The sequence below is a fragment of the Sarcophilus harrisii genome, chromosome 1 (genome assembly GCF_902635505.1).
Source record: "Sarcophilus harrisii chromosome 1, mSarHar1.11, whole genome shotgun sequence".
Taxonomy (NCBI): Eukaryota; Metazoa; Chordata; class Mammalia; order Dasyuromorphia; family Dasyuridae; genus Sarcophilus; species Sarcophilus harrisii.
In genome coordinates this window covers 705596914-705616919 of record NC_045426.1, presented here as the reverse complement: position 1 = coordinate 705616919, position 20006 = coordinate 705596914, and the positions used below count along the sequence as shown (strand labels likewise).

General features: G+C 46.2%; 1 protein-coding gene across 1 annotated transcript; it reads right to left on the bottom strand.

Moving 5' to 3' along the window:
* Positions 1-1629: 1629 nt before the first annotated feature.
* Positions 1630-17332, bottom strand: CCDC117 (coiled-coil domain containing 117). The gene is made up of 5 exons (XM_031948831.1): positions 17095-17332; positions 13077-13127; positions 9390-9614; positions 8527-8664; positions 1630-4456 (listed from the first exon to the last, which is right to left on the bottom strand). The coding sequence occupies exons 1-5, from the start codon at positions 17247-17249 to the stop codon at positions 4210-4212; spliced, it is 816 nt and encodes a 271-aa protein (XP_031804691.1). The 5' UTR covers positions 17250-17332; the 3' UTR covers positions 1630-4209.
* Between the last annotated feature and the right edge of the window lie 2674 nt (positions 17333-20006).

The window sequence follows — 20006 nt, the reverse complement described above, 5'->3', positions numbered from 1 at the left end:
ACGGGGGCGCAGGGGAGTCCCAGCACAGACTAGTCTGGGCCCGGGCGGCCTGTTGTGGGGTCTTGGATCCCAATTCCATCTCCAGGCGGCTCAATCTCAGCTGTTCCTTTTCCAAAGCCCTCCTGAGGCTGACCACGCTGCCCCCTAGTGCCCTGATGCACTAAAGAACCTTGCATCATCTGCTTAGTTTTTATTTACCTGTTTTAAGTTGGATCACTTTGCTGTAACTGGCTTCTCTTGTAATCCGGCATATTGTATTTTGTTCACGTATAAACATGACTCTGAGAAGGGCCCATCCAGACCGACTGCCCAATCGGACTTGGGTCACCAAAAAAGGACCCTGTCCCTCCATGGATTGAGACGGTCTCCCCCCTCGCCCATTCACCTCATTGGATCCTCCCAATCACCCTGGGGGGAGGGAGGGGCTGTTATAAACCTTTTACAGAAGTTCAGGGAGATATGAGGCAGGGTCTGCAATAGGCCAGCCACCCCTGCCAAAACCCCACCCCAAGCAGGCAAGCCAGCTTCACAGGCTACGTTCACTTTTTGTTTTTTTCTCCCATGGCTTTTTCCTTTTGATTTTTCTCTCCCAACATGATGTGTAAAGCAATGCATATTAAAAATAAATTAATTAAATGTAAAGGGCTGAAACTCGAGTTGATTCACTGAGGTCTGACTACCAAGCACTTAAGGCTAACTACCGACTGGACAATACTCTATAAGCATATGCTATGGCCCTTCCCACTATCCTGTGCTGGCTCAAAAATTGGTGTATACAGAGAACTGTGGGAAGGATGAGGGGGTGGAGTAAGACTAGCCAGGGTCACTTTGGTGGTAGACGAAGAAGGAGGAGGTTGTGGAGATTCTTCCTCCATCCGGTTCACTTCTACCTTTAAAGACCAAGGACTTTTGCTTATCCTGACTCTGGTTGATTCTAAGGTATCCAGAGTGTTAACTCGGTCTTCACAATTAAAAAACAAAAATAAGAAAAATCTGTCTATCTGCTTTGTTATCAGCCCCTAGGCACCATGGGACATGCCATCTGACTTGTAGCTGAAAAGCCATGTGCTGTGGCTCCCCCCATTACAATGAGAATGTAGGAACTGAATCCCACTTCTATCTGATACCGAGCATTTAGCCCAGTGCTCAGGGAGGCCCTCAATAAACTATTATTCATTCATTCTCTCAGGCATTCCTGACTTCAAGGTCAACAATCTCCACTGGACTCCTGAAGAGATCGATTCCATCCAAAGATCAGTGAAATAGGAAAATGAGCAAAGGAAGGAGAAAGAGGTTTATTTGGATTTAGGAAAAACAGAAATTCCTCTAAGTATGTATTGAGTGGATGAGAGTTGGAAAAATTCCCCTCTTGCTCCGTGAGGCTTATAGAAGTTTTCCATGTATGTATTTATAATGGAATCTTTTAGCCATCATGGATGGTTATCTTAAACCTAATGGCTTTAAAAACATTGAACCAATTTGCATCCTTCAGAACTATCTTCCCCGTGACCAACTACAAGGAGATTTGGGATCCGACCCTTCGTCTGTCTAGTGATGGGAATTCCCAAGAGGTCAGGTTTTTCTAAGCTAACACTAACCTCAGAATTAGAGAAATGGGTCACAGTCATCTTAAAGAATCCAAAACACTTAAGATTTATTGAAAACTATGACATACAGACAGACCAGATTTTCATTTGAAATAAAACAGCCAACAACTTCCAGTATTTCCCTGGTAGATCATTCTCATCCCCAGTTACTAACAAAGCCCAAATTAACAAGTGAAGTTTGCGCATCGACATTCATTTGTAATAGCTCTTGCTCTCCCCCTTTTCCAAGGATGGAGAGCAGTTCTTTCTCGTCTTCGACCAAGTTTGTGAGAGTTGACCTCACTTGTTTGGCAGTGATCAAAAACCCTTCACGATAGGTCAGAACTTGTAGAAAATTGACATTTGCTTTGTGGAGGTCCCTTTTCAGGTAAAAGTCCCCTCCTCACAATTCCAATGCTCACTGACTCCTGGTCCATGCTGCAGGATCCGATGAAACAAAATATACAAGTTAACTCACTAGGAAACCCCTAAGGCCTTTCAAAAAGCTGAAGCGTGATGCTACCAAAAAAAAAAAAAAAAAGGAAAGGGAAAAAAAAAAAGCTGAGGCAAAGTAAGAGCCAAGGGGATGGCTCAGAGAAGTCAGCACCAAAGGGGGTGAAGAAAGAACAATGTCTGTCATCAATACAAGTGAGGGAATGAAAGCCCAGAAAGGAACATGAAATACTTAGTTCTCTGCAGAAATAAACGGGTCTGAGAGTCATGACTCTCCCCGACCCCAAGTTTCCCGAGGCTCCCCAGGTCAGAGACCTTCTCGTTCAGAGCTGCACGCCCACCAGCGTGCTTCTGCTCAACCATGAAGGGGAGCCCCTGGTGTGGGAGCCTGATTCGCATTTTCTGCCCTCCCTCCCACCGGAGCTCACCCCAACTTCTGGGATGTTGCCCGTTAGTCCTCTTGCTACCCCCCCCCCCCAGAGTACTCTGCACTCCAACCACCTTTTCAACTACACCATTTACACGTTGGTCCCAGGAAAGAATGACACTGGGGCTGGAGCTGGCCAGTTCCCATGAGTTGAGCAGGGTCAGCCAGCCTCCAAAAGAGAGGAACAAGACGGGACACATTTCTAAGGACACTTTACATTCAGCTCCAAGTCCAAGAATAAGAAATGATTAGCTGGTTTCCATCTGGCTTCAATACTGGTTTGAAATGTGAATAGCTTTTTCCTGTATAGACATTAAATAGTTTAAATATTAAACATTACATTTATTTTTCCTGACTATACAGGCAGAAATAGTGAAAGCCAAAGCAACAGAGGCAAGAGCAGAACCAGACCCAGTGGCAGGCTGGCCTTCTCCGAGGCCAGAGACTTCAGCGAGAGCTTCAACAAGGCGAGGGAGTCGAGTCCTGGAACCCGCTCTATGGACACAAAGCTTCCTATCTGGATGATCGGACTGCTTCAAAGGGGGAGGGTTCTGCCAAGTCAGTCCCAACCTGTGGCATGGAAAGACCTTTGCACAAAACTTTTTTCATAGTCGAGGGACTGAGGGACCTAATCCGTGTGGCAGCTCAAGTCAACTGCTCTCTGGACAAGCCCCTCCTGAGAGAACCAAACCCTCGATCTCCACATCTCCAGTGCAGAAGCTTGGATGGTTCCCTAATGGCAGGAGAATTATCAAGTGTGAGGTCATTGTGATAGGCGGAGCACCGAGCCAACAGGCTAATTCTGTATATCCCAACAGAGGCCCTCTGCCAGCTCAGATCACCAACTCATTCCTGGGCTTCTAAATCCAGCCCTATCAAAGCCTCTGACTAAAGCAACGGTCCTTTCTCTTATGCCCTCAACTCTGGATTTAGCAGAAAGAAAACACTTTCTCAGGATTGCCTAAAGGATGTCATTCTATCACCAAATTTACACGAGCTACACTCTTAACCATCAAAGTTCAACTCAAAGCACTTATACCATCCAACACCAAGTAGGCCGGAAATATCACTGAAACACCAAGCTTTATCAATTAGGTACAGCAAACTGAGGCAGAATAATAATAGCAGCACCAGGTGTAGAGCCTTCCAAGGCCTTCTCTGCCCTGCACTGCTCTTCGGAGGCAAAAAGTTGAGCCCCTTTAGAAATGGCAGAAACTCCAGCGAGCAGACCATGAGCAGCAAGCACACAAGCTCTCCAACCCCTGGTGCTCTTGACCAAGAGGTTCAGACAGTTTACCTTCTTTCCACTAATTCACTAGAAATGGATGTAAACTGAATTCACTTCTGCCAAGACTGAGTCTGTGTCTTAACAGCCAAACCTCTCTCTCCCGATTTGTTTTCTGAACATCTCAAGGAGAGCATTCTCCCAAAAGCTTTTAATGTTCAGAAGATGATATGAAGGGTGACCTGATACCTGACATCCAATTCCTCTAACTTTTTCCCACAGGCAGTGATTTGACATTCCCAATAAGCCTCCTGGAAGACAGCTTACTCCAAAGAGAAGCTTCCTTGGGAAGATGCTGAATCCAGTAAGAAGCTGCCCAAATCAAGATTTTTTTTTTTTATAAATCACAGGTAGAGATATTATACCCCACATACAACTTTCAAGTCCTTAGGCTAAGAGGCTTACACAACCAATAAAAGAGCCTTCAAGAATTTCACACAAGATTTTGAACCGATTTTCTAAAGTTCCATCTCTTCCTCTGTGCAGCTGGCTGCGTCTAGGCTACTGTAGAGGGGCACCCCTATTTGTTGGGGCTCAGAAAAGAGCTCAGTCTGTTGGTGGAAAGCAGCGCCAGCTCCCGTGTGCTTACTTTGGTCCCTTCCAGACTTTTCTTCGTAGTTCTTAGCACAAGGTGAAGGCTTTGGCTTATCCGGAAGGAGTTCCGGAAGAGGTTTCCAGAGGACCAACTCCATGGAAGGACGGCTCCTAAGAAATGAAATGAAATATAGTTTGTAATTAAAGCGCCTGACAAATGGAGTCACAGGACGTATGCTAATGTTTCCTACCTAAACCTTACACCTGAAAATCAAACTGATTTGGAAGAGAGAATCGCTGGCATGATAACCAACTAAGAAGCATTTTTAAGCACACCTATGTGCTAGGCACCATGGAGGCTGCGAATACAGAGACAAAAATGAGAGTCCCTGCCCTCAGGGAGCTGAAGTTCTATCAGGAAAGTCAATGAGTATAAGTATCTAGAGAATACAAAATAAAAACAAAGTGGTAAACAATGAGGTAGTTGCAGAGGGAGGGAGAATGGAAAAGGATTCAGGAGAATCTGCCTCTGCCTCTAGCAGATCCTCATTATTCACATCCTTTTCTTAAAATATGCATACATATTCATACAATTATTTTGCTGCACAAGAAAAATCAAATCAAACAGGAAAAAAAATGAGAAAGAAAATAAAATGCAAGCAAACAACAACAGGAAAAATGAAAATGCTATGTTGTGATCCACACTCAGTTCCCATAGTCTCTCTCTGCATGTAAATGGCTCTCTTCATCATTAAACAATTAGAACTGGTCTGAATCATCTCATTGTTGAAGAGAGCCACAAATTGATCATCGAATAATCTTGTTGCTGCTGTGTACAATGATGTCTTCATTTCTGCTCATTTCACTTAGCATCAGTTCATCTCTCCAGGCTTCTCTGCAATCATTCTACTTATTGTTTCTTTTTTTCTTTTTTCTTTTTGCTGAGGCAATTGGGGTTAAGGGATTGCCCAGGCTCACACAGCTGGGAAGTGTTAAGTATCTGAGCCCAGATTTGAACCTCAGGTCCTCCTGACTTCAGGGCTGGTGTTCTATCCACTGAGCCACCTAGCTGCCCCTGCTTATTGTTTCTTACAGAACAATAGTATTTCATAACATTCATATACCACAACTTATTCGGCCATTCTCCAACTGATGGGCATCCCCTTAGTCTCCAGTTTCTTGCTACTGCAAAAATGATTGCCACAAACATTTCTGCACGTTTCACACCCTTTCTTTATCTGGGGAAAGGTCACCTAAATCTGTTAAAATTGTGTGTCATAGGAGCCAAGATGGTGGAGAAACAGAAAGGCTATATAGTGAGCTCCACCCCCAAAAAAATCTCTTCAAAAATATCTAGAAAACACACCAGACCAAATTCTCATCAGAAAATCCAAGGGGGAATAAAAATGTGACTCACACAGTGAGTCATTTTCTCAGCTAAGGTCAGCAGAAGGAGACAGAGAGGTCTAAGAACACCAACACAGGATTTGGCCAAGAGTGTACCTGGAAGAAACATCTCAGATACAGCACAGAGAAGCTTAAACCTTGCGCAGTGCAGGAACAGGTTCCAACAGGTGGTTCTGTTGCTCACTACCAAGTTCCAAGTGACAGGGCTGGGGAGGGGATTTGAGGCCAGGGAGTTGCTTCCAGGCTGAAGAGACCAGTCACCAGTCAAGACTATATACTGGACAAGAAACCACCAGCAGAGCCGGGTCTCATTTTAGCCTCCAGCTCAGTTGGAAGCCTACAGCATAACAATCAGGACAAGAATTCCAAACCAAGGAGAAAGCTTCAGTTCTGTGGCTCTGAAAGAGCAGAGCTTCTCAGCTGGCTAATAAGGGCTGCGTTCAACAGAAATCTACTGAACCTCGGAAGCAAAGCCCACAGGCCAAATCTGCTGCAATTGGCAGAATTCGGACCAGGGGGCAGTGATCAGACTGTGTCCTGGCTCAGACCACTTTGTGAGCATTGAAAGTTTGCCAGACCCCAAATAAGCTGTCCCTCAGGGCTTGGAATAATATAAGATGTAATAGTCCATCAAAATAACAGCAGGATCAGATCAGGTCTTCTCTCCATAATTGTGCAGAGTCTGGCTCTAATATCAAGTCTGAATTTAGGAAATACAAACAAAATTATCTTATCATAACAAGCTGTTATGTTGCTTATGGCAACAGGATGCTTAAGAAACGAACCCAGAAGAGAATGACTCCAAAATATCTATAAAATCTCAAAGAAAAACAAAGCTTGGACACAAATTCAACTAGAATCGCTGGAAAAGATAAAACAGGAATTAAAAAGAATCAAAAATGTGTTTATAAATGAGAGGTCTAGGAAAAAATGAGAGGTACAGAAGAAATTGGAAAAGGAATTAAAAACTTCTACAATAGGTAAAATCTTGTCTAAGCAACAAACATCCTAAAAATCACAAATACTAAAAAGCCATGGTCAGGACCACACACAATTTAGTAGCAACCACTATGAAGGAGTATAGAGCTTGGAATACAACAGTCCAGAAAACAAAAGATATAGGTTTATAACCAAGAATAACTTATTTTTCTATTAAAAAGACATATTCTAGTTCTACATGGGGAAAAAATGGACCTTAATGAACTAAGCACTCCTGGAAAAAACACAAACATAGGAATCAAGAGAAATGTAAAAAGGTGAAATTGAACAAACTAAGAAACTACGTTAAACAAGGATAAACTGCTTATATTTTGGTGACAGGAGAGGATGTATGTGTTCCTTTTGAAATGCCAGAGGTTACATAAAGTTATTTAGACAGAAAAACCCAGAAATAGTTCTGTTATGCCTTGAAGGAAAAAGGGAAAGGAAGAATTAGAGGAAAGATAAATTAAGGGAGGAGTTAGACCTAATCTAAACAAATTCTAAGGATATTCATATAGTTCTTTTTGAGGGGGAAAAGAATGAATATGGGGGCTCCATCAGGAAGTAGCTGAAGAAGTTCTAATTGCTAGAATAAGTGTGACAAAGGGATGGTTTCAGAGAAACCTGGGAAGATTTGTATGAACTGATGGAGGATGAAGTGAGCAGAACCAGAACTTATACAATGACAAAAAAGGACAAGCAACTTTGAAAGACTTAAATGTAAAAACTGATGATTCTGGAGAACTAATCGTGAAATATACTGCTCATCTTCCCACAGCGAAGTGAGATATTCACAGAACAGAATGAGACATATTTTGGGGGGAGAAGGGAATGGCCAATGCCAAAATATGTTCTGCTTATTATTCTATGTTTGCAATAAAGGTTTTATTTCCTATTCTTTTTCAATGATGGTGTAGAAAGTTGAAGGAAAATAATGTACATTTTTTCTGATTGAAAAAAATTTAATTGAAAAAATTATCTCTGCAGGAGGCATAAAGCAGGTAAGGATAAATTTCATCCTTTTCAGAACTATTTTAACTCTAAAAAAAAAAAAAATTTCTACGAAGGATGTGAGAAACTATCAAAGTGTATTTTGGAAATGATGTCTGAGATTACTGAAAAGACAGAACATTTTAAAAAGATTTTAATCATATCTGATTAATCTATTCTAATCTAGTAATTATTAATTAATTTAATAAATAATTATTAATAGATCTATTAATCATATCTAATCAACCAATTAATAAGCATTTATTAAGAACCTCCTATTTGCCAGCTACTGCACTATGTGTTTGAAACACTAAAAAAGAATGAAACGAACAAGCAACAACTCAGGAGAGCATCCATCAGATTGGATAGGGCATCACTATGCATATGTAATCCCAATAATGGATCAGGGTATTGTTGTTGACCTGGGTTTAGGATGACTTTTACACTGGAATGATAAGTACCTGGTAACTTTCTATCTAACTGAGTGAAGAAGAGCTGCCAGAAGGATAAGAGAGATAATAGCCCAACTGAACTTCATCCACCACCCAGAAGAAACTACTTAATAACCACCAAGAGACAAATATTGTAACTGTTACTCAGTATTAGGTCTTGGATTCAAGAAGAGGGCAGGGCAGGGCAGGGAAATTTCTACAAATAGTTCTGACAAGGATGAAATTTGTCCTTACCTCTTGTGTCTCCCACAGAGATAATTTTTAAAATTAAAATTTTCTTTCAATCAGCAAAAATGTACCCTATTTCCCTTCAACTTTCTCCACCATCACTGAAAAAGAATGAGAAATGAAGTACAAGACTCTTGTTCTTTTATAGCAAGAGACAAATGGAAGCCTTCAAAGAGAACTTACATGGACTCAATGATTTTCTTTGTGAGGACTTCATCAAAGCCACTCTTCAGGCTTGTCTTCAGAGTGTCCGATAGAACAAGACTAGGCAGGTCACTGATGCGTCGGTCAGCTTCAACTTCTTCATCTTCATCAATTATCCTGAATAAATCAAGAAAGCAGGAGAAGCAAAGAAAGGGACACTTCATTACTAGTCAAACTGATGAATCTACCAAACCTGGAGAAGGGTTAGGAAAAGTGATAAATGCAGGCAATTGGGTGGCACAGGATAAAGCATCAGCCTTGCAGTCGAACATTTACTAGCTGTGTGATCTTGGGCACGTCATATAATTCTGCCTCAAAAGAAAGAAAAGAAAAGCAATAAATGAAAGGGATAGCCTGTAACTTAAAGAAGAGAGTGGTATACAAACAAAAACACTGTTTAATCAGTATTTCAGAAAGAGGGAAAGGAGGAAGAGAAAGAGAAAGAGAGGAGAGAATTTAGAAAAAAAATTTTTTTAAATGTTTAAAATTATTTTTAGAAGTAACAGGGGAAAATACTAATTTTTTTTTTTAAAATTAGTATGTCAGAAAGGCTTAGTAAAAAACAAACAACTATTCTATTTGACAATAAAGCATATATCCCTCAGAGCTCCTTACATACAGTAGGGGCAAAATCCTTTTTGCTGACTAAATGCAGAAACATTTAAACAGCATATCATACCCTTGGCTTTAAAAAATTAAAGTGTGTTTCCTATTTCTTAATAATTTAATTCTTAATAATTTAAGCTCCCGAGCCTGAAGGGGAGGGATGAGCCCTCCTGGAGCAGCAGGGTCAGCACCAGGAGTGCGCTGCCCTGCCCGCAGCTCACACAAGCCCTCTTTACCTGTCTTCGATCTCCTGAAGCTTCCTTCGGGCAGCCTCACACTGCTGCTCTCCCGTTGTCTGATCCATTTCCTCACAGAGAACATCAAACATTCCGGATGCAGAGAGGCCAGCCCTGCACTCACTTGCCTCGGGACTCTCTATGCCCTGATGGGCAGGCAGGAGCCAGTCACCAGGACTGGCACAGAGCGCAGGTTCTGTCAGTCTCTTCTTTCTGAGAGGACAACTGGAAAAATAAAGTTATTTAGTAAATATCAGGATATTTTAGAGCTTGTTACAAATCAGAGAGAAACTTCTCAGATTTGGAACAGGAGAAAGCCCTCATGGACATCAGGATAAGGACAACAGCTCTGAGCCCCTTTATATGCTGAGCATCTGCCTTTTTCATCACTAAGTCACAAAAGCATATTTGGCAATCCCAAGCTAGGCCCTCAGGTCCAAGGCTAGCCCACAAAGGACTCCCGACTCTAGGAAAAGCCTCTGCCAGAGAACTCTGATGAATGACCATCACCTTCTCCTGCAGCTGTCCAGAGACAGCTCTTGCTGTAGAAGCCTTTTCTGATAGCAAGCCTGAATGCTCTGGGCTCTGCCTGTCAGCCAAACAGATTAAGTCTTGCATCTGAGAGCCCCCCTTCAATTATTTGCAGATGCCACCACACTCTCTGACACTTGTCCAGACTGCAAAATCCCCATTCCTTCCACCAACTCTCCCATGGTATGGACTAAAGGTTCTCCCTCATTCTAGGCACTCTCCTCTGGTCATGTTTCATCTTATCAACAATATCCTTAGACTACAGTGTCCAAAACAGGATACAAGTGAGAGATGTAATTTGGCCAGGACAGAGTACAGATGGAACAGATCTGCTTCGTTCCTAGAACCCACCCCTCCCTGTCCATTTCAATGCAGTCCAAGATTATATTAGGTTGGCTTTCGGGGCTGCCTTCTTACACTTATTTTGTTTCAAAAATTCTTCCAAATACATGTATAGTTTTCAATATTCATTTTTGTAAAACCTTGTGTTACTTATTTTTCTCCCTCTCTCCCTTACCTCCCCAAAACCTCAAGTAATCTGATAGAGGTTAAACAGGTGCAAATAAATTTCATTTTATTAGATCCAGTCCCATGCTCTGTCATTGCAGCTTTTATGTAATGGGCCAGAATTCTGGAGAAGTGTACTTGAAACAAGGATTCTTACCAAGTGTTAACTCAGTGGAAATGATGAGACAATGGTTATCTAGTTCAGCATGTGAGTTCTCTAGTTCAGCGTGACTGATTTAATTGTACAATAAATAATGGTTCCCTAGTGATAGAATGATTGGCTTATACTCAGTATGATGAATGGATTCAATTGTAATACTCAATAGAGTATTTAAGAGGTCAGTCAGACCTAAGAGAGAGACTCAGGGACAGATTCAGAGAAGACAGAGGACTGGAGGCTGGAGCTCAAGCCCTTGGACTCAAGAGAGACATTGCATCTTCATCAGCCTCTTGGTGGCCGGCCTGTGCTCCTACTCCCCCCAGTGAGACCAAGGCCCATCTGAAGGGCCTCCAGAAAGCTAGCCCAAGCCCCAGGCAAGGAGACAATAAAGGCCTTTGGACTTTATCCCTGGCTATTCTTGTGGTGATTACTCAACTGAAAAGAAGGCTGGTCCCAAGATCTCCAGAAAGCTAACCAGAACCTTACACTTGCGCCCCTGCTAATGTGATGAGCATGTCATCTCCACCTTCGTCCCAGGGTCTGGCACAATCCCTCGGCTCCCCCATTGGAGGAGCCATCCACCAGCTCTGAATGCATCTCCTCCATAATCCTTATGCCCAGCGCGCTGCTCATTTTCTCCAAAACAATAGTAGCAGTTTCTTTGTCAAATACTTGAGTAAAAGCTAGGAAAAGTATATCTATAGCAGTCCCCCCTTAATCAAATAGGTAACCCTGTCACAAAGGGAGTACGATTCATGTCTCGCTGACATGGCACCCAAGTGGGAGGTGTTACCTTGTGCCAAGAGTACCTGCAAATTGTTAGCAACAAGGCTCTCTCTGGTCCCCTGCCACTGCAGTACAAAAGCCTGGGACCATCCTGCTGGACAGCAAGACAACCTCTGCCTGTTCTCTGGTGGCAGGGAAAGCCTTCTTCATGAGTCTATGTTCCAAATTTCCCAGGTGTTAGTAATGTGACTTTATTGTTTCTTTCCATGAAGTCAGAAGGCTGCCATCTGGACTTATATGGTTGATACCTAACCATAGGATTAGGGGTGGGAAGGAAGGGGGGAGTTGGGCACTTTTTCTGCTTTAGGGGACATTCCCTTTACAACCTAAAAGAATTCTCTTGTTCCTGTTATTGGGATGAACAAGTCATCCCAAGGTAGTATTTACAAAAGCCATGCACATAATGCTCAGCTAGGAGTTGGACAACATTAAATAGACAGAACTCCCATACTCTAGGGGCTTCCTTCACCCAGGCACAGACCAGCAAAGCTAGGACTCGGCCTTAAGAGATCCAGCCCTCTGGTCAGACACATACATTCTTGTCTTGTATCACTCCCTGTTCCCAAGTTTAATGATTCTGAAATATTGACAAAATAACATCGAGTTTTCCCAGGGAAAATTCCTGCTTTTTGACCAAGACTGAAAAGGCTAGCAGAAAAGGCAATGGTGAGCACCACTTAAGAACTGAGCACATTTAACAGGGAAGCCATTCTTCCCTAGACTTTCCCCTAAACGCTCAAAGCAGGACTGGATTCAAAATCTGGACAAGATGAGTTCAAGTCCTGCCGCAGTCCCTTATTCACTGTGTAACTCTGGGGGAGGGCAAGAAGACACTTACCCTTCTCTCAAGCTCCAAAGCCTCACTGGGAGTTTTTCTCTTTCTTGCCCATTCTTGAAGCACTAAATTTAAAATTTGCTAGGTGCTTCACAAATATCACCTCATTTACCATCACAATAACCTTGGGAGGTAATCCATATTTTACAGAACAGGACACTGAATTGACTTCTACCTCAGTTTCCTCATCTGTAAAATGAGAGAGAATCACCTCCCAGGATAAAATGAGGTATTTTTAAAAGCACTTTGCAAACTTTGCAAATTTACTCTGGAAATGCAATTTTGCTTCTTCCCTAATTAATAGGTCAGCAGCACCTTCACAGTTAGGGTGCGAGGCAGAATTTAAATGCAGCCTCCTAACTGAAAGTCCAGCAATCTGTCCACTATCCTCCGCTGCCTGGTTTGGGAAGTTTATTCTTCATATGGAACTGAAAGCTAACCATTAAGCTTAAAGCCTAGGGAAGTGGCTCCACGCTGGGCCTGAGTTTTACCTTCCCAGGCCAAACAGCTTCTCCTGACATGGCTCTGAACTATACTCTTGCAATTTTGTGTCCATCTTGATGCCTCTAAACTAGAGGGGCTATGTTAACCTTTGTTTCACAAAGATGATACAAGGAAGAGAAATTCTATGAAGCTAATACAGAGAGCCAAAGACTAGGGGACATTACTTCTTGTTTCTTCACCTGAAAATGGGAAGGGTGGGGTAGTTAGAAAGTGCCTTAGAGTTCGTTCCAACTCTAAAATTTTATGACCAAGAATCCTAAATAAATACATACAATCTTTAAAGACCTATCAAGCTGCCAGTAAACCAGGAGGGGAAAATCCAATTGAAATTAACATTCAGTTGTAGAAATGAAAAGCAACTCACCTATCATCTTCTTCTTCTCGCTTGTGTTTCTTTCTATAGCGAACTGAGATTCTGTCAATAGAAGGACAATTCATTAATTGGTAAAAATTCTTTTAGTTAAATAACCTTTTACATATTGTGGTAAATTAAAGCACGATAGCTTTTCACCGAATATTTGGATGCTTACAGGAAACAGGGCACCTACATACTAGATGAAAAAGTTTTCAAATCCCAGGCTCTTTTGTATTTTGTACAGCTCTTGTTTCTTCCCCTCCCTGTGGGCTGAGATGTGCATTTTATTCCATCTGTCTCCATATTATTAGAATTCCTCCTATGGGAAGACTGTGGTGAGTCATCAGGGGCCCTTGGGGCAATCCAGGCTCCAATCTGAGAAAGGCCCTAATGAGGGACTGCAGATAAGATAGTAAAGGAGAGGCTCAGCCCTCAAAGAACTCACAATCTAATGGGAGGTGGGAGGGGGAGGGATAGAAGGGGCACAGGAACACTAATACAGGTTAGAGAAAGCAACTCAACTAGCTCCAAGTGTTTCTTCCTCCTCCACAGCACTTATCTCGGGCTGCCCTGGGTTATACTTATCTAATCAAACACCTCACAGAGCTTGTAAGGGCACAGGGATGTGCATCTGTTTGTGTGCCTGTGAGGCAGAGGCAGCAAGGTACTACAGTAGAGAGCGGAACCTGGAGTCAAGAAGACCCAAGTTGAAATCCACTCAGAAATGTACTAGCTGGATGATTTTGGGCAGAAACAATACAGTGACTATTTGTACACTTTAAAATTTGCTAGGTGCTTCACAAATATCATTCATTTTATCATCATAATAACCTTGGGAGGTAATCCATATTTTACAGAATAGGACACTGAATTGACTTCTACCTCAGTTTCCTCATCTGTAAAATGAGAATCACCTCCTCCCAGGATAAAATGAGATATTTTTAAAAGCACTTTGCAAATTTACTCTGGAAATGCTATTCTTGTTATTTTTGCCCCACACAACCTTCTCTCCAGAAAACTCTGAAAACCATTTCTTTCCACCTTTGTATCTGCCCATCTATCTAGCACCTGCATATGGAAGGGCTTACTGAGAGTGAGGAGTCAAAGATTCCCAGGAGGGATAGAGGACTTCCAGGGAAGCAGAGGAGCCATGGGAAATCGGGGAAGAGGTTGCAGAGGGGTTACAAGAAAAGCACCGGAGGAGGGTGTTTGATGGGGAGATGGAGGAGGTCCATGTGGGATTAGGAGGCCAGGGGCAAAAGCCTGGAAACAATGACCTGTCCGTTTGACTAAAGCAGGGGAAGTCAGCCTTATGAAATGGGCCTTGAATGTCACACCAGGCCAAGAAGCTTACATCCTTTCTACAAGCAGGAGGAAACCACTGACCATCTTCATTGGGAGAGGGACTCCCACTCTGAGCAGAGCAAGGAACACTCTGATCCTGGCTACCTGACCCCCTGGGACCTTGCACAAGTTACTTCCCCAGCCTGTCAAACATGGGGGCCGGACCAGGTGACTTGTAAGGTCCCTGGTCACTTTACAGCTCGTGTTCTTCCAGTTCTAAGGGAGATGGGATGCAGGAGAGAGAGGCGGGAGGAGAGCCATAAAAGGTGATGAGAAGAAGGGGCCGGGGAAGGGAAGTTAGAGCCAGGGGCAAAGCTTCCATGGAGCTCTTAAAGAGCCGCTCAGGGGAGGGCCCCGGGAGGCTCTCACTTCCAGCCAAGGGAGGCCCGGGAAGCCGCAGAAGCTCCGTAAGCCCGGCTAACACAGCACTGGCTCCCAGGGAAATCGGAGGATCAGATCACATTTGATTTGGCCACGTGTTTTACAAATGTTAACCTGCCCCAGAAGGACTGCGCTGAGTGTTCCTGCATCTCAGGGAGGCTGCAGGGGAACCGAGGGTTTTTCAAAGCTAGCCACGCAGCCTGTTCCTGGCCCTGTCGTTCAGGGCCCCGAGTAGTCGGTCTAGAAGCATCCAATCTGTTGGGGAAGGGAATGAGGGAACGGGGCTTCCCATGGGTACAAGGTGATCCATATGCCGGGATCAACCTGAGTCTAGCCCCTGTCTCACACAGCAAGGAGGTACCCGTGGCTCAGGTCCTCCTTCCCAGGGTCCCCGAGAGGCTCGAGGGGGGAGACCAGGAGGGCTCAAGCCAACGCAGGTGGGATCCTGAACTCTCCCTCCCCCAGTCCCCACCCAGCAGAGCCTCTAGGAGCCTGCACATAGGGGGGGCTGGGACCAACCCAGAAAAAAGTAAGAGATGCAGGGACTCCAGGCCATAGAAAAGCATCTTGTGGGGCCAGCTGGGCCGGCACCTTCTGGTATCCCCAGCCTAAAGCCCTGGCCCGGGGCCGATTCTGGAAGCTCCCAAAGGAGGAGGCCCAATCCCGGCAGAGGGGAGGGGAGGGGGGAGTAAAGGTGGGGGGGAGGCTGAACCTCTTCTGGTGAATAGAAGGAAACTGAGGGAGGCCCAGGAGAGAAGTGCCTCCTGCGAGTCAGGCCCAGGGCCAAGGAAAGGCACGAGGCAGACGGGGTCTCCAGGAGCTCGGGCGGGTGGGGGCCACTCAGAGGCCAGTGAATGTGTGCACGCAGGGGACAACAGCTGTGTGCGCGGTATGCATGTGGGGGGACAACTGTAGGCACACATATACAGCCTAGGTGGGCGATGACTGGCAGGAGGAAGGGACGGCCCAGTGACAGACCAAGCCTGGGAGGGAGGGCCAGGAAGACTCTTGGCCAGAAGGAAAAGGAGAACAGCCCCTTCTAGGGAAAGGGGGAGCAGTAAGGACGCCCTGGGAGCGACCCCCAGGGACGTGAGGAAAAGGGGAAGACATTGGACTGAGAGATGAGGGGATCCCTGGGGAGATGAAATGGGAGACAGGCAGCTGTAAGAATGGGGAACCCCCAGGGATATGAAGAATGTGGGGGACAGGTAGACACTGTGAAAACGGGGGGATCCCCAGGGAAACGAGTAATGGGGAAACAGGTAGACATTGAACTGTGAGAATGGGGGGATCCCTGGGGACATGAGGAAAAGGGGAGACAGGTAGACACTGGAGCAGGAGAATGGGAGACAGGCAGCTGTGAGAATGGGGGATTCCCGGGATGTGAGGAGAGACAGGGGACACTGGAGTGGGAGAACGGGGTACCCCCAGGGACATGAGTAATGGGGGAGACAGGTAGACAGCGTGAGAATGGGGGATTCCCAGGGACATGAGTAATGAGGGGACAGGTGGACAGCTGTGAGAACGGGGGACCCCCGGGGACACGAGTGATGGGGGGACAGGCAGACAGCCGTGAGAACGGGGGACCCCCGGGGACACGAGTGATGGGGAGACAGGAGGACACGGGAGCGGGAGAACGGGGACCCCCAGGGACACGAGTGATGGGGAGACAGGCAGGCAGCCGTGAGAACGGGGGACCCCCGGGGACACGAGTGATGGGGAGACAGGCAGACAGCCGTGAGAACGGGGGACTCCCGGGGACACAAGTGATGGGGAGACAGGCGGACACGGGAGCGGGAGAATGGGGACCCCCGGGGACATCAGTAATAGGGGAGATAGGTAGACAGCGTGAGAATGGGGGATCCCCGGGGACACGAAGAATGGGGAGACAGGTGGACACGGGAGCGGGAGACCCCCGGGGACATGAGTAATGGGGGGACAGGTGGACAGCTGTGAGAATGGGGGACCCCCGGGGACACGAAGAATGGGGGGACAGGCAGACAGCCGTGAGAACGGGGGATCCCCGGGGACACGAAGAATGGGGAGACAGGCGGACACGGGAGCGGGAGAACGGGGGACCCCCGGGGACACGAGTGATGGGGAGAACGGGGCCCCCGGCACGCGAGGCAGGCGGAGGACAGGCGGACCCGGGCCGGGAGGAGCGGGAGGAGCCGCGGCTGGGGCGCCCCGGGGGCTCCCGGAAGCGGGCCGGAGGGGGCGTGAGGAAGGGGCAGGGCACGGGCTCCTCCCCCCATCTCCCCCTCCCGCCGCGCCGCCGGACCCCGCCGGGCCCCCCACTCACCGGCCTCGGGGCGCGGGGTTCCGGGGCCCGGCCGGGCCGGGGGCGGCGGGGCCGGGGGCCCCCGGGCCCGGGAAGGGGCGGCCGTGGAAGGAGGGCTGCGGCGGCGCCTGCAGGCTGAGGGGCAGCCCCGGGAAGGGCCGGCCCAGCGCGGCCATGGCGGGCGGACAGGCCGCGGCGAGAAGCCGCTCCTCTTCCTCCGGCTCTTCCTCCTCCTCCTCCTAGTCTCCCTCCACTTCCAGCGCCTTCTCCTCCTCCTCCTCCTCCTCCTCCTCCTCTTCCTCCTCACAGGCGCGCTCCCGACCCCGGCCCCGGCCCGACCCCGACCCTCTGAGGCGCGCAGCGGGCACGAGCGCAGGCGCGGACACGAGCGGCCCCCGCCCCCCGCGCGCGCGTCACGACTTCTAGAAGCCTCCGCTTGGGGCTCTCCCGGAGCACGCCGGGACGCTCCTTCTCGCAAATGGCCTCCGAGAGGCTACTGGGAAATGTAGTCGGAGCCCCGGAGCCCGCGAGAAGGACTCCCAAAATGGCCGCCGCTCCGCAGGGCGCGTGCGCGGGCCCGCTGGTGCTGCCTTTTGAGGCCGGGCCGCCACAGGCAGGGGGAGCATACTTAGCCGCCCCGGTCCGGGACTTCGTTGGCGGAGGAGACCTGGGAGAGACGCGACAAGCAGTCCGGACTCGCCCCTCCCGCGGGGCTTGGGCTCCCTCCCGCCGGTCCCCGTGAAAACAATGACTAACCACAACAACAAAACCTGGTCGCCCTCGGGCTGAACCCCGAGACTCCTCTGGCCCTGGCTCTGGGCCTGTCAGCACTTATTAGGCACCTGCTGTTTCCAGCGGGCAATGAGCACGTATTAAGCACCTCTCTGTCGCTCTGTCCCACGCCGGCCCACAGGCGGTTCTGCTGTTTCCCTCACGTCGGCTCCCCATGATGCCCTCTGAGGTTTTCTCAGCAGAGACCTCGCCATTCTCCTCCCCAGCTCATCTGACATGAGAAAACAAATGGAAAGAGGGGCGGTAGCCAGGATCACCCAGCTGACACCAACTTTCAATTCAAGCTGGATCTTCCTGCTGCATTTATTAGGCACCTACTGCATGCGAGGTACCATGCTAAGCACTAGTACAGGGTCTCACTCACTTAAGTGTCTGAGGCAGAATGAAACGCAGGCCTTCTTGACTCAAATCCTGTACTCTTTTTTTTTTTTTTTTTTTTAATTTTAAAGCTTTTTAATCTTCAAAACACGTGCACAGATAATTTATATAAATTATGCATTTTGTCCAACTGATGGACATCCATTCAGTTTCCAGTTTCTCTTACAAAAAGGGCCGCCACAAACGTTTTTGCACATGTGGGTCCCTTTCCCTCCTTTAAGATCTTTTTGGGATATAAGCCAGTAGTAACACTGCTGGGTCAAAGGGGATACACAGTTAGATAATGCTCTCCAGAATGGTTGGATCTGTTCACAGTTCCAGCAACAATGTATCAGTGTCCCACTTTTCCCACATCCCCCCCATAAAGACAAAAAACATTTGTCTTTATCTTTTCCTGTCATTTTAGCCAATCTGAGAGGTGTGTCGTGGTATCTCAGAGTTGTCTTAATTTGCATTTCTCTGATCAGTAGTGATTTAGAGCACCTTCTCATATGATTTAAAAAAAAAAAAGAAAAGAAAGATTCAGATGAAATGATGCTAAGTGAAGTGAGCAGAAGCAATATTAGGCCATGATCAACTTTGATAGATTTAGCTCTTCTCGACAATATAATAATTTATTATATTATAATATAATTGATATATTATGATATAATATAAATATTCATGATGAAAAATGCTATCCCTCCAGAGTAAGCACTTAAATTCAACAAAAGCCTTCTCCTGTCAAAGTCTCTGACTATGGCCGCCCTAGAAACTGTGACAATATATGTATATATATGTGTGTGTGTGTGTATGTATCTATAAATAATTGGGTATTGACATAACTGTTTGTGGGACCTAGGCGCTATTCTATTCATTATTGAAATTAAATTAGTATAGTTTGGAGAAGAAAATTTTAATGCAATCCCTTTTCTTCTTCTTTTTTTTTTTTTAAGCATTTGGGGTTAAGTCACTTGCCCAGGGTCCCACAGTTAGTAAATATTGAATGTCTGAGGCCCAATTTGAACTCGGGTCCTCCTGACTTCAGGGCTGGTGCTCCATCCGCTGCACCACCTACCTGCCCCACAATCCGTTTCTTAGAGAATGTTTCTTGAAGTTGACCCCTCACCCTTCGGAGACAGCTTCTCTCCCTGTTTTGGTGACTTTATTCCTTCCCCAACTGCTGGCAATGATTTTTGTAAATTTCACTATGTCTAATGTCACTGTGAAAACTGAGCCCATTTTTCTTATTACAACTGGAAGTGAAGGGCTTTATTCCTTTAATCCCCACATCTTCTTTTTAATTCCACCCATGCTGGATGTACTTTTTGTACTGATCTCAACAGTATTTTCTTTATTGATACCTATCTCCTAAATGTAGCCTTCTCTCCTGTGGCATGGCTCCTTATTTTGAACAAGTGACTCCTTTAAGGCCCCCTTGCCAGCCCTTATTAATTCATCTCCCTCCATCTGATGTCTTCTTCATAGATTCCTTACTGGTCCACCTGTATGACTATTTTCATCCCTGGAACCTCAAGAGGAGGCAATTCTTAAAAAACTCCAATTCCATCTGTGTCCCTAAGGGATTCTCATAATGCCCCTAATAGTTCACCCTCCTCTCCCAGAGTGAATAATACCTTTACCCTCACCTTCCAATGCCTCACCTCTTATAAATACTATGGTACTTGCACTCTGGGCCATTTGCACCTGTCTTTTTCTATAATGCATCTGTCCCTCTCTTCCCCCACACACCACTATGGGAAACACTAATTTTTGCAGATTTT

Excerpts from the sequence above, each read along its gene's own strand:
- CCDC117 (XM_031948831.1), bottom strand. The coding sequence starts at position 17,249 with ATGGCCGCGCTGGGCCGGCCCTTCCCGGGGCTGCCCCTCAGCCTGCAG. Across the intron at positions 13,128-17,094 it reads AACCCCGCGCCCCGAGGCCG|AATCTCAGTTCGCTATAGAA; the intron begins GTGAGTGGGGGG and ends TTCTATTGACAG. Across the intron at positions 9,615-13,076 it reads CGAGAAGAAGAAGATGATAG|TTGTCCTCTCAGAAAGAAGA; the intron begins GTGAGTTGCTTT and ends TTATTTTTCCAG.